The sequence below is a fragment of the Panthera tigris genome, chromosome B3 (genome assembly GCF_018350195.1).
Source record: "Panthera tigris isolate Pti1 chromosome B3, P.tigris_Pti1_mat1.1, whole genome shotgun sequence".
Lineage (NCBI taxonomy): Eukaryota > Metazoa > Chordata > Mammalia > Carnivora > Felidae > Panthera > Panthera tigris.
This window is the reverse complement of record NC_056665.1, coordinates 65,914,859-65,927,128: the sequence shown is the minus strand read 5'-3', so window position 1 is coordinate 65,927,128 and position 12,270 is coordinate 65,914,859. Positions and strand designations below refer to the sequence as shown.

The following is a 12,270-nucleotide window of genomic DNA, read 5'->3' as shown; positions in this document are numbered from 1 at the left end:
TTTTCTGAGAGCTCAGAATACAAAAAGAAGAAAGAACTGATTGCAGCACCTAACTCTGGGAAGTAAGAGGGATACTCTTTCCTGCGGGCTATTTGATGACGTCGGATTTGTTTTCTACTGTTTTCCAACCTGAATCAAAAGCCCCTTCCACGCGAGTTGCAGAAGTGGCCGGACTTTCCTCGACACAGGCCAAGCTGCAGGTCTACAGCCACCCTAGTGGGTTTCACTGCCAGGCTCTGGGTCGCAGAGTGCAGAGAGACTTTGGTAGAGTGAAGCCAGCTTTCTTTGTAGGTGTCTTGGATTGGAGCTGCGCTAAACGGGCGCATTTGAGAGCGTATTCAAATCGCGCGCCCTAGCAGTCGCTTTCCTGGGCTCAAGCTTAAAGACTGTGGGTACGGCACCCGTGTGCTCGGCCGCCTGGTCTGTGCGCTACGTCTCCCTGGCTTCTGGCAGCTAGGAGAGTGTGAAGTGCGCAAAAAACCCAGGATGATCTCAGGTGGAAGCCGCCGGGACGCCAGCCCGCGGCGATTTAAGCGCCACCTCTGCTGACGACAGCTACTTCCTGGTTGTTTTGCCCTTAACTAACATGGCGGCCGGTTGCCTTCGGCTGGGCCCATTGCGGCTGCTCAGAAAGCCAAGGTAGGGCAATCGGGGCTACAGCCCGCCCCCCGACGCCGAGCTGCTGTGTGAAGCCTCGTCTGTGCAGCTGGTGGTAAAGGGGATATAGGAGCAAGCCAAAAAAAACCAGGACCCAGCGCCGTGCCGCTGTGTGCCCACCCCTCGTCTCCCGGCACCAAGGCTGCTGGAGCCCGGGGTGTTTTTTCCTTGTCCTCGCCACTTCCCAGTCCCTGGCCCAACATGATACTGACCAAAGCCCAGTACGACGAGATAGCCCAGTGCCTAGTGTCTGTGCCGCCTACCAGGCAGAGCCTGAGGAAGCTGAAGCAGAGGTTCCCCAGGTAAGTGTCTGTCTCCACTCGCACAGCCCTTTAGCCCTTTGCCTGCAGCAGCTGTGTTTGGGCATCCCAGCCAGCGCTCAGGAAACACGTGTCACACATGAGCGGGGAGGAACAAGAAGAGTGTCTGGTCTTAGGAGATCAGGGATGTGAAGAGGTTGCTTCTTTCACCTGTCTACCACAAGAGACTCTTAAATGGATGAATCCCTGGCGGCTTTCCAAGGCCTTGAGATTATATTTAAGTCCATTAATGTTTATTGAAAACTTGGTGTGTTCTAGGTGATGGGTGCACATAGTAGGTGCTTCATAAATGCCTAGTGTTTAATTGACAGATACTAGGAATGAATGATAGGTGGCAGGGCCTTCTCAAAGTGGAAATACAAATTCTAGATTAAGAAGGAGGAAATGGAGGACCCTTTTCAATTGGATCCTGGAAAGAAACAAGGTACCACGGGCGGAAAGGGACCTCCTACTGTTCAACTTTGACTCTAAAGCAGTTAAGTGATCTCAGTCCAGTCAGAGAGATTGGTGCTCTAGGGACTCCACTCTTGGGTCAACATTGGCCATTTCAACAACCATATATATACACATTCCAGGTGTATTTCATACTTCCCACCTCCCCAGAACTCATCTGTTTTCGGTGACTTTAAGATTATCCAACTTTCTTTTTTTTTTTTAATGTTTATTTTATTATTTTTGAGACAGAGAGAGACAGAGCATGAACGGGGGAGGGGCAGAGAGAGAGGGAGACACAGAATCGGAAGCAGGCTCCAGGCTCAGCCCAGAGCCTGACGCGGGGCTCGAACTCACGGACCTCGAGATCGTGACCTGAGCCGAAGTCGGACGCTTAACCGACTGAGCCACCCAGGCGCCCCAAGATTATCCAACTTTCTAAGAAGGGACTTTAGGAACTCTATATTATAGACTTACTCATTTTAAAGATGTGTGCACTGAGGCCCAGACATGACACAAAGAAGCAGTCTAGGAAACCAAGTTATTGTATTTTGGCCAAGTTAAAGTATAGAATGTTTGTTTACTTTTCTTCTGATTCAAAACCATGTCCAAATTTGTGCCATTTGTTTTGTGGCACTGAGCATGATTAACCCGTAATGGAGAGCCTCTTTGTCCTTGAGGTGTAACCCTTTAACGGATACCATCAAAGAAGTGTTTTCTTGAAGAAAAAGAGATTACTGGATAATTGGTATTAATAAAGTACAAATTGAAGAGGAAGTTAAAGGTCTTTTATGACCCCAATTTTTTTTTGAAAGACTCAGTTTTCCTAATCTGTAAAATGAAGGAATCTGTTTTTAATATTGTCCAGATATAATTAAAGGCAATATTTCTCCTTTTATAGTTTTTAAGATTCTTTATCAGACTTTCTAACAAGGAACAAAACTGACAAATTGGAATTTAATTATCTTTCATTAACTCTTTGTCAACTCTGCCAATGAGCAGTGAAATGGGTGAAGGCTAGTTAGCTGAGGGAATAGGTAGATTTTTCTGGGCGGTTTTAAGATAGAGCATGCATTTAGATCTTCTGTTCTCCTTGTGTTCTTATATTACTACTGTATTTTTCTCTTTCTTTTCCTCTCCTCTTTTTCCTCACCTCTTTCTCTTTTTCTTTTTTTTTTTTTTTTTCCCTGTCTTCTCCATAAGAGGTAAACTCCCCATAGGCTTATGAAGGACTTACGAAGTACACTGATGAAGGATGCCCTTGGTTTAGGGCACCATGCCTGTTCTCTTATGCTCTTTTTTTTTTTTTTAATTTTTTTTTATGTTTATTTCTTTTTGAGACACAGAGAGACAGAGCATGAGCAGGGGAAGGGCAGAGAGTGAGAGAGAGAGGGAGGCACGGAATCCAAAGCAGGCTCCAGGCTCCAGGCTCCGAGCTGTCAGCACAGAGCCTGACACAGGGCTTGAACTCAAGGCCTGTGAGATCATGGCCTGAGCTGAAGTCAGATGCTTAACTGAGCCACCCCGGCGCCGTCTTTCTTTTTTCTTTTCTTTTCTTTTCTTTTCTTTTCTTTTCTTTTCTTTTCTTTTCTTTTCTTTTCTTTTCTCGCTTCTTTCCTTTCCTTTCCTTTCCTTTCCTTTCCTTTCCTTTCCTTTCCTTTCCTTTCTTTCTTTCTCTTATATTCATTATATGGCCAAATAATTTTTATTTTTGCCAACTACCATTCAGAGAATAACTAACTCTTCTTCCACTGGAAACTATTTGGAGAGTCTGTGCTACTACTCTGCAAAACAAGGAATTAAAGGGTCATTTAGCAGCATGGGTGGGAATTCTATAAACAGTGTGATTTTGGAGTTGGCTTCATAGTTTTCATTATGGCACTGTTTTACAGTTGTCGGTGGGGCACCTGGGTTGGTTACACATTGGACTCTTGATTTTAGCTCAGTCATGATCTCACAGTTTTGTGAGACCGAGCCTCCCGTGGGCTCTGCACTAACAGCACTGAGCTGGGTTGAGACTCTCTCTCTCCCTCTGCCCCTCCCCCGCTCGCACTCTTTCTGTCTCTCAAAATCAATAAATAAAAAAATACAAAACGAAACAAAATCAACCATCATTTCAAAAAAGGAGTGAGAAAATGGTATTTTTTTTACACTTTTGCACATCTTTTTAATGGCTGTCTGAATAGAAGGAAGACATCTGCTCCTACCTTCAACCTGTTGTAATATGTTATTTTGATTAAGGAATATGAAGAAACCCTGGCCCCAGACAAATGTAGTTGTAAAAGATAAGAATAATTTAATAGAATTTTTAGATAATGGTGGATATTTTTGTTGCTACCTACAACCTAACAAGTAGTGTTTTCTTAAAGGTTAATTGCAGTGTAGAAGGTGAAACCATATCATGGAGCATTTCACTCTCAATGGATATCCAATATCAGTGTATATTGCAGTCCATAGGCCTGACTTGAACTTTGAGTGGATCTTTCACCCATGCGTTATTTTTGTCATCCGTGCGTTGTATGCAAAATGTTGGTTGTGAGTTATGTAAATCTTTCAATGTTGTCACCTTTCATTATACAATATCAAAAAATCATATTTGTTAATATCCCACTGATCTCATCAGAAAAGTCTGTAAGATTTGAAGCTGTCAAGCTTATGGTGATGGGTTCAGAGTTTTCCAATATTTGAATTTTCCCTTGAAAGCTCAAATTTTATCATTGGCAATAAATACTACCAGTTGTTTTCCTTAAGTGACAGGTTCATGTTGTTTATTTTTGAGAAAATGTTTTCTAGATACCCAAATCTGAATAATTATACTTTGTTCATTGCTCATTCAAGTAAAAATGGTGTCCCATGGAAAAAGCAGCTAGTTCAGCTCTCAAACAATCATGTAAGTGTTCTCCCGTGAGTCAGTCATCATACTTCGATATGCAGTAGATGTACTTTGTATGTATTTTTTTTAAGTTTATTTATTTTGAGAGAGAGACACAGAGAGAGAGACAACCAGTGGGGTAGGGGTGGGGGGTGTGGAGCAGAGGATGCAAAGGAGTCTCAGTGCTGACAGCAGAAGACTGACATGGGGCTTGAACTCAAGGAACCATGAGATCATGATCTGAGCCAAAGTCGGATGCTTAACCAATGGAACCACCCGGGTGCCCCATGTATTTACTGGTTGTTTTTTTTTTTTTTTTATGTTTATTTATTTATTTATTTAGTATGATTTTTTTTAATATGAAGTTTATTGTCAAATTGGTTTCCATACAACAGGTGCTCATCCCAGTGCTCATCCCAACAGCTGCCCTCCTCAATGCCTATCACCCACTAATGTTTATTTATTTTTGAGAGACAGAGAGACAGAGCACGAGCAGGGGAGGGGCAGAGAGAGAGGGAGACACAGAATCCGAAGCAGGCTCCAGGCTCTGAGCTGTCAGCACAGAGCCCGACGCCGGGCTTCACCCCACAGACTGTGAGATCATGACCTGAGTTGAGCTGAAGTCAGACGCTTAACCATCTGAGCCACCCAGGTGCCCCCCCATGTATTTACTTCTTATTTTGTCATATAGAATGTTAAGAGGATGTGCATTCAAGTGTTGAGATTTAATAAAATTAATAATAAGTGAATCTTAAGATATTCTTATATGAAACTGGCATTTATTTTTTCCCCTGTAAGTATGTGGCAGGGAAATTTATAGTGACTCCTAGAACACAGTTTGCCTGGCCTTGATTTGTGCATACCTACCATTGGTTTTGCACCATCCATGCAAATTTCACACAGGGGAAAAGGCAAATCATGTCTTATTATTTCCATACAAGTAGTTTTGACTTTATAGACCCCTGAGAGGGTCTCAGGGACTCTAGGAATCCATTGACTACACTTTGACAACCAGGAGCTATTTCAAATCAAAGAATATGTATGCCTTGAAGGATTTTGGTATGTATTGACAAATTACTATCGAAATGATTGTAGTAATCCTATTCCTGGCAGTGCCTGGGACTATCTGGCTCTGCAACTTTGGCCAGTATTGAAGAGAGACATTATTTAATGTTTAATATGAATGTTCAAGAGTGACATTTTGTAATTTGCATTTTTTAATAGAATGGACTGTGTATTTCCCCAATTGTTTACCGGCCATTTAATTTTCTTCTTGAATTACCTGCCTGGTATCCTTTGCCTAATTTTATATTGGAGTGTTTGCTATTATTATTTATTGATTTGCTACTGTTTAGTGATCTGCATATGTTACGGATGTTGAGCCTTTATATGTCATATCTGTTGCAGATATTTTTCCAGTTGTTTTCTTTTAAATATTGTTGTTTTTTATATGCTTAACTTTAAATTGATGCTTTTTTTTTCCCCCCCTGAGGAAGTTCAGGAAGTCCTGTCCTGTCCTAAGATGTGAAAAGTAAATCTTCACCTAAATTTTCTTCTAGGTTCTTTATGGCCTTCTTTCTAGTTCTTTTGTTTGTTTGTTTGTTTGTTTGTTTGTTTATTTTGAGAGAGAGAGAGGGAGTGCAAGCAAGTTGGGAGAGGGACACACACACAGAGAGAGAGGGGGCGGGGGAGAATCCCAAGCAGGCTCTGCACTGTCAGTGCAGAGCCAGATGCAGGGCTCAAACTCAAAAACCATGAGATCATGATCTGAGCCGAAGTCAGATGCTTAACTGACTGAGCCACCCAGGTGCCCCTATTATTCTTAATTATTTAATCTGTCTAGTTGAAATATATTTTAGTATATGCTCAAAGGTAAAGATGTAGTTTAATTTCTTCTCCCTCCCCCACACTGTGGCTTCTATTTGCTAGCCTCACTTATCCATGACTTATTTGTTTTCACTGAAATTACAGATTTATGCCTTTGCAAGTCACCATGTTGAGCCTGGGCAGACCCTTAACCACTTTGGTCTTGTAATCTTCCAATTTAAAATGAAGGTATAGGACTTTATGTTGTCTAATATTGTCCAACTCCAAAATTCACCCTCCAGATGTATCACATTACCCTTTTCTGTTGATATTAGCATCCATCAATGGTTCTTGCTTGAAACAGTTATTACTAGTATTTGCCTAATGGTGACTTTCTACTTCTCTCATTGGAATACTCTTTTTAACTAATATCCTCTACTACCACCATTTCATGTGAAACAATCCATCCCACAGTCAGCTCATGATTTTCACTGGTACTCGTAGTTCATTCACTCCTTACGGCATTTAGTCTGTAATAATTCACTGTGTGCTCACTATGTCTGTGGCACTATCTGAATATTTTGTAGAAAACAGGACAATGTAGTCATTATTTTTGAAGAACTTGCAGTCTGAGGAAAGAGTTTAACACACATCCAATAGCTATAAATTATTAGACTCACAGAATGTTAGGAACCAGAGGATTTGTGGAACATCATTTAGTTCATGTATGTTTAATCAAGTGGGTTTCTTAAAGGAGATATACCCTTGTTGGAAATTCTTTTGCTGGTAAACTAGCCCTTTGGCCCAAGTTTAATTTTTCACTGAGTTCCCTTATCTTGCATTAGTTATGTGGTTACTATTTATGCCTATACCAGCAAGTTGTAAGTCAAACTCTTCATACCATAGATCTCTAAGCAAATAAGTGTCTTTATCTTACTGCTCTTTCTTTACCCTTAGGGACACCAGCTCAGGTGTTTCTAAGAGTGCCTTCCTCATTCTTAAGTATGATCTTCTGTCTTGGCCCCGCAACATCTGCTGTTTTCCCACTGTTGGATCACAGTATAGGCAACCATTCATTCATGTGAGGCTCTTCCTAAAGAAATCTTGAAAGGAGTAGTGAAACACTTATTTGACTGGGCTCCCTGTATTTAAACCAATAGAGTTAGTTCATTTTCTTGGGATCTTTACTTTCATCTGAGAACTGGAGTTAAGGCTGGTCCTATTGTGTATTTGGCAGGGTGGGTCTTGATGGTGGACCTGGGGTCCATGTGGTCAGGAGGGGAGTAGCTGAGGGACTTGCTTGGGACGAGCACAATTTTACTGAAGTTTTACCTTTGTTTAGGACAGCTTAGTTTAATTTGGTGCTGCCATTGACTTCAGTTATCCTTTCTTGAATAATGTTACCCACCCCCAGTGGTGCCTTTTAAGTCACCCTCTTTTCTCATAGGAGCCTTGCATTCCATGGTTTTTGCTTTCTGTAACAGTTTGTTCTTGGGGAATGACTTGGCTTTGCCTCTTTTTACCTGATTCACAGTTGCCTCTTCTGTAAAACAAGGGATGGAGCTCCACTGCTGAGAAGTAGAAGATGCAGGATTTAAACCCAGGCAGAGTCCGGCTCCAGATTCTTCCTCTTACTCTGTGTATTACTTCTCGCCATTCAGTCCCTTAAGGCTGTGGTGAGGATTAAGTAAAATAAGGCATGTAAAACACTTAGCATAGTGTAGACATTCTGGTAGGCATTTAATGGATGGTAAATATGATTCTTGTTATTATTAGAATTTAATAGATAGCCTACAGAAGAAGAGATGTCTAAGTAGTAACCTTTTAAAACATGTAAAACAAAATTTTGCTTTGATATGGATCAGTTGATTGTATAGCTCTGAACGCATGGATTTAATCATTAGTTGAATATGGCCCAGATATCAGAAACTTGTCTTAAGTCTTTTATAGTAGTATATAATGCCATTAAAAACAAAGAAGAAAGAAAGAAAACTCTGAATCCAGATGTACTGATTTTTAAGAATTATAGTAGCACCTTGCAGTCTATAATTAATACTGGTTTACTTAAATTGGAATATTATTCCTATTTGCCTTGTTCTCTCATTTGAATTGATAGTTGGTTCTCAATTTGTGGTCAATTTTCTATTCTTCTGATAATGTTGTGGTGCACCCAAGTTCCAGAATAATGAGTGAGAATAGCTTGTAAAGGGAGAAAAAGTCAGCCTTTTATTGAGCTGGAAACTCTTTTCGTGGTTTTGCTAAGGAAATAGGACTAATTTACATGAACTTCAGAATTAGTACTCATATACTTAGGAAACCTATCCAGGAGTATTTCTGTATTGATCACTAGTGCAAATTGGAAAAGAAATTGGTCTAAAAAAGTGGGCCTAAGAAAAGAATATGATTATTTCATGTATTTCCTTTGGTCATCTTTTAATTTTTATTTATTTATTTTGAGAGAGAGCGAGAGTGAGAGAGCAAGCACAGGAGGGGTAGAGAGAGATATTCCCAAGCAGGCTCTGCTCTGCCAACGTGGAACCCAACACGGGGCTCGAACCCATGAACTGAGAGATCATGGCCAGGGCTGAAATCAAGAGTTGGACGCTTAACTGAGCCACCCGGGTGCCGCTTAGTCATCTTTTCAAATACATTTTTTTAGTCCATAAGATTTTAGGTTTTTATTTTGTTGTTGCATTGTAGCCTACCTTTAAAGATTCACCTGGAAGGTTATTTTGTTAACTATGTGGCACCTTGTGCTTTGATGAGATATTTGTGACTCTTGGATTTGCATAGTTGCAAAAGTGAGATGAACTTGAATTCCTACAAAGGAGTATTTGGAGAAAACCTCAGATAATGTTGTTTTGAGGAGAACCCACATGCTGACTCTATTTCTTATTTGAGGGGGGAAATTTTCATGTTATTAGATTATCGACTTCATTTTAAAGTCTATATTCAGGCATCAGACTTTAGTCTACTAAGTAATAGCTCACATCAGAATGTTTACTGATACAATAAAGAGGAATTATATATCTCCCTAGGAGAAAAGTGTTCAATAGATGTATGGAGTAATAATATTTTATTATTTGACTTTCAGCAAATGTTGACTGAAAAAAGTACGTTTTTATTACACATTTTGTGCAGTTTTGCCATGTTGGTTGAATTTTCCTTAAAAACAAAACCACCAATGTACAAGTACTTTTCCAGAGTAATTATGAAAAGTGACCTTAAAATATAAAAGTCATGTCCTGGTGTGAAAATCATTTGGGAGATGGGTAAAGAATAAATTTTCCCAAAAAAAAAAAAAAAAAAAAAAGAATAAATTTTCCTTTATTTTCGATTGTCTTTTACTTGAAAGGAAATGTTTTAAATGTTTAATTCAAGGTATCTTTCTCTTTCTCTCTTTCTGCGGTCAGATTGCTTATACCATGAGCTGGTACACAGTGGATACAGCAAAGGTGTTGACGTGCAGCTTGTAACTGAATGATGAGCCTCCATTTCTTAGGGGAACAGAACAGAGAGCTGGATCCAGGATGGTTTGCTCTGTGGGCTTTGACATCAGCGTGGAGCAGCCTGTGCCTCATGTATTAAAGACAATACATGGCTGGTCAAGAGTCCAACCCTCTCCTGTCCACTTTGGGGAACTAATCCCTGCCTCTACTTTTCTTTCCTCTTTCTATCCCTACCTTTCAGGAGGCATCTTGATAACATTTAAGAGTTATTAGTTCTCCTTCATAACTCAAAGCTTCCTTCTTGCCAGAGTGACAAGACTGACAGTGTTAGCTTTTTCAAGGGCTTTCCTCTTGACTGAGGGGTGATCTTTTCTGTTTCTTCTGGTTTCAGGGCAGTGAATAAAATTTCTGGGGTTTTTTTTTTTGTTTTTTAACCTAGCTTGGTATTCAAATTGTGACCTGATAGATGCATCATTGAGATAATGGGGAGCTCTGCAATTTTCTTTCCAAAGTAAAATATTAAAATATCTTAGGACTTACATCCTTCATGTGTTTTAAATATTGAGATTCAGCTGCTAAAAATGTTTGAAGACTTTTGAACTTACAGAAATACCAGCAAGACCACAGGAATAAATATTCTGAATCCGAGAAAGCAGTACAAGCAGAGGAAAAAATAAGTGGATTCAGGTCTCTTGATACTGTTATTCAGTAAAATAACTATGTGCTGGGCCTTTCCTTGATTAGGTGCTGGTTCTGCTAATTGGAGTGATTTGTATGAAGCTTGGGCTTTTCCTGAGGTTGTTCTGGGAGCTGTAGTCATATACAAGACTAAGTCTTAAAATACATGGTAAATTGTCCCCCCGCCCCCAACATAACTCATGTATTTCTCACATATTTATTTTTATTATTGCTGAGATTTGTCCTTTGCTCTAGGCCCAAGAAAGGATGAGATGTGAACTCTGCTCTTTTATTTATCGTGCTCTAGGAAATAGGAGGCATGGAAGACCCTTGATACTTACAGGGGTTGTTACTTAATGACTGTTGGAAATCCCCAAATTTGCAGCTAGCACCAGAGAGGATGGCAGACAAAAGTGTAAAGCTTTGTAATGCAGGTGTTTGGTTAAGCTCACTTATTAGCTAGTTGACTTGCTCTTCCTCACATCAGCCTAGTGGTATGAAAGATTCAGATTTATACTCAGCAGATTTATGAATTATGTCTGTCATGAATATTTGTGATCACTTTCAGAGAGCCCGAGCGTGGTATGTCTAATCTTGGAATGCTCTAGGTCCCCAGCTCTAGTGCCGGGGTGAACAGAAACACAGAGTGAAATCTCTTTGTGGTCCATTACTCATGCCAGTGCCACACCTTAGCCTCCTGAGATTCTAGAACTTACAAGGTGGTGTTTATGACTAGTAGGGCAATAAGGCTCTTTGTAGGGGTAGCCTTCTTGGTAGATGGGATGTGGGAGACTGAAGTGTCATTTAAAAGCATCTTCTTACAATCACATGTGAAATTAGGTGGGTGATTTATTTTTTTCAATTTTTTGTTTCTGTCTCTAACTCTTCCAAGTGGGTATCATCTTTCACTCAAGGTATATTACACTGCTATTTGTTTTTGCTGATAATATTGGTAGGGGAAGCTAATAAAATTTGAAATTAGCTTGCACTTCAAGCCCCATTTAGCTAAGATGGTAAATGGACTGGGTATGTGAGAGAGACTCTTCGTTGTATAGCATTAAAAACCCCCACAGACTCTTACAGTCCACATATAACAAATAGCTCACAAACATCATTTTTAACTGGTGAAGTTAACATTATCTAGATTCTTATTTCCTGAGGCCAACTAAAATACATATATAAAAATAAGATACATTTAACCTCCAACTTAGAACATTTTGAATTTTTAGTTGTGCCTCGATGTGCCTGAGACTCTTCCTGTGCCAATCACAAAAGTTTCTTCAGCAGGACCTGCATACCTCTCTTATTATTTCCAACTCAGTGACTTACAGCGTGTTGGATTGAGACAGCGATTAGAGATCATCTAGTGAAATCAGTTAATGCTGGAGATGCAGAAACCAAGGAGGTGGGGCACCCGGTTATTTGAACAAAGTTCCACCTCTGGAGGTAAAACTCTCCCTTTGTGCTCTCTGACTTAGCTCGCAGATTCCCATCTGTTGAGGGGCCAGGCAGGTATCAGCAAGGAGTGAATGAATGAAGCTGGCCCGGTTGAGATTGCGGCAAAGGGAAGGGACAGTTGTGTGCACTAACATGGCAGCCGCAACCTTATGCCAGCCATCTGTTGCTGCGCAGGAACGTGGGCCCAGTGCCGCCAAGTCTTTTATTCTCTAGAAAGCAGCTCTATATCTCACTTTTTAGAAAAAAATATTCTGAGTTTTAAATGTTGTCAATTTGTTGGAATTTTTTAAAACACTGTGGGCCAATGGTTTCCTGGCCAAACAGAACAAGTCTGTGGGCTGAATTTGGCCTCTAGCCAGTGGGTGCTGGAGCTGGCTCTTTCCAGCTTGTGAGAGCTGATTATAAGTATCTTTTCCCCACTCTACAAACTGTGACCTCACATCAGTAGCTTAAAATCAGCCACAGTGGGAGTGTTTACACCACAGAAATTGGCTAACGTGTGACAAACCTGGGCTCCACCCACTGCCACCAAAGGCATTTCTTAAGCTCCCCATACGACTGCCCACCATCACCAATTTGAGACTTTTGCATTGCGCAT

General features: G+C 40.5%; 1 protein-coding gene across 5 annotated transcripts in view; it reads left to right on the top strand.

The window, feature by feature from the left end:
- Positions 1-655: 655 nt before the first annotated feature.
- The window catches only part of CDIN1 (CDAN1 interacting nuclease 1), a 215,832-nt gene continuing 204,217 nt past the window's right edge, over positions 656-12,270 (top strand). For all 5 annotated transcript variants that reach the window (XR_006218681.1, XM_042989197.1, XM_007097626.3 and 2 more), the window contains exon 1: positions 656-959. Coding sequence is in view for 4 of the 5 variants with exons in the window: in XM_042989197.1 (XP_042845131.1) it covers positions 859-959 (101 nt within the window). In the remaining variant the exon portion in view is untranslated. The remainder of the gene's footprint in view (positions 960-12,270) is intronic.